Raw genomic sequence first — 1,736 nt, 5'->3', positions numbered from 1 at the left:
TGGCCTGGTTGGCCAAGCCTTCCCCTTTGTGCTGGCCAGGCTGGCTCCTGCCATGTTTGTTTGCCTGGCTGCCTCATTTAGGATTGGTCAGAGTCACGCCTGTGTCCCCGCTTCAGAGTGGGGTGAGACTTTTCCGGAGGACACAGCAGGGTCCTACTCCTGTAGACACTGTGATAATATCCTGACACATCCTTCTTTCAGGTGAAGCCCTGGGTGCTATTGGGAATCCTGATGTCCTGGATATACTGAAACGCTATTCAGAGGATCCCGTGGTTGAGGTGAGGCTCTTGAGAGGGGTCATTTCCCTTGGGGTATAGTGCTTCCCGTCCAGGAGGGTGAGGCAGGTCTCTCCTGGGCAGTCCCTGGCCGTGGACAGGGACACCATGAGTGGCATCCTGCTGTGTGCTGGTGCCCAGCTGCTGTTGGGAAGTCCTGGGCATACTTCCAGTGCCGTACGGCACCGTCCCACAATCAGGGCTGTGTGCCCATCCCCGCAGGTGGCAGAGACGTGTCAGCTGGCAGTGAGGAGGCTGGAGTGGCTGCAGAACAAGCAGGAGCCGGGTGCCAGCCCCTACCTCTCCGTGGATCCTGCTCCCCCTGCTGAGGAGACGGACATCGCCAAACTCCGTGAAACCCTCCTGGATGAGTCACGCACGCTGTTCGACCGCTACAGGGCCATGTTTGCCCTGCGAAACCTGGGGGGTCAGGCTGCTGTGCTGGCGCTGGCAGACGGTAAGAGCCAGGGTGAGGCTGCCTGTAGCCTCCTCACTGTAAGTCTGTACAGGTTAATCCAGGATTAGCCATTCCCAAATCCAGGGCTGCCAGAGCTGCGAGGCTTCTCTTAGGCTCTTCAGGCGTTTGTTTCTAGAACTGCTGTCCCCCTGCTTGCTTGCAAGAGCCACGTTGCAAAGCACTCATTGCACTCCGGTGTTTAACAGCCCCCTTGCCGTCCTCCAGGCTCCCCTTTTTCCATGGGACCAACCAGTCTGACCTGGTGTCTCCTGGTGGGACCGGGCCCCAGGGTGTTGGGGTCTTGGTCTCCTGTACTGGGGAGTCAGAGGCTGCCAGCCTTATTCTGGGGTTTGGGAATAGCTCTGGAGAGAGGATTGAATGGCTCCTGAGTGGGGAAGGGGAAGGCCACAGCCCCGGAACCATTTGGACCCACCTCTCAGCCCAAGGGAAGCGGATGAGGCTCTCCAGCCATCTGGGATGCTCCCCGAGGGCATATCTGCACCATGAGACGAGGCGTGCAGGGATCTGTGAGCTCCTGCTACGACTGTTCAGTCCGGCAGCACAGGAGGGCTTGAGGCTGTGTCTGTGCTGCCAGTCCACCCCAGGCACATCGAGCTGGTGGGGCAGGGCCTGTGGGCAGTGCAGACTCCCTGGGGCAGGTGAGGGTGCTGGCAGCGTGGGTGCCACCATCATGAGAGGATGTCCTTAACCCTCCACGGCACGGCTGTGGGCCTGTGGTGCTGGGGCTGCCCTGGCTGTGTGGGGTCAGGGAGCAGGGTAGAACAGCCCCTACTGTAGGTATTTTGTCCCCTTCCCCAAAAGCCCCCACAGGTCTGGGGTAGCCACCACCAGCTCTAACCCCCAGGCCAGCCTGCGCCATGGCTTCCCCTGGCTTTTGAGTGGGGGGCTCTGGCCAAGCATCCCAGTGAACTTTGGGGGCAGTGGCAGCTCACTCTCACCTCCTCCCTGCAGGATTGCACTCCGGCAGTGCCCTCTTCCGCCAC

The 1,736-nt window shown here is 60.5% G+C and overlaps 1 protein-coding gene across 1 annotated transcript in view; it reads left to right on the top strand.

Moving 5' to 3' along the window:
• DOHH (deoxyhypusine hydroxylase/monooxygenase) overlaps positions 1-1,736 on the top strand; it is a 2,675-nt gene that overhangs the window by 664 nt on the left and 275 nt on the right. The window contains exons 2-4 of the mRNA XM_009704453.1: positions 202-278; positions 498-732; positions 1,705-1,735. Coding sequence (XP_009702755.1) covers positions 202-278; positions 498-732; positions 1,705-1,735 — 343 coding nt within the window. The remainder of the gene's footprint in view (positions 1-201; positions 279-497; positions 733-1,704; position 1,736) is intronic.

Source organism: Cariama cristata, unplaced genomic scaffold (genome assembly GCF_000690535.1).
Source record: "Cariama cristata isolate BGI_N322 unplaced genomic scaffold, ASM69053v1 scaffold25307, whole genome shotgun sequence".
Lineage (NCBI taxonomy): Eukaryota > Metazoa > Chordata > Aves > Cariamiformes > Cariamidae > Cariama > Cariama cristata.
This window is presented reverse-complemented; position numbering and strand designations above follow the sequence as displayed.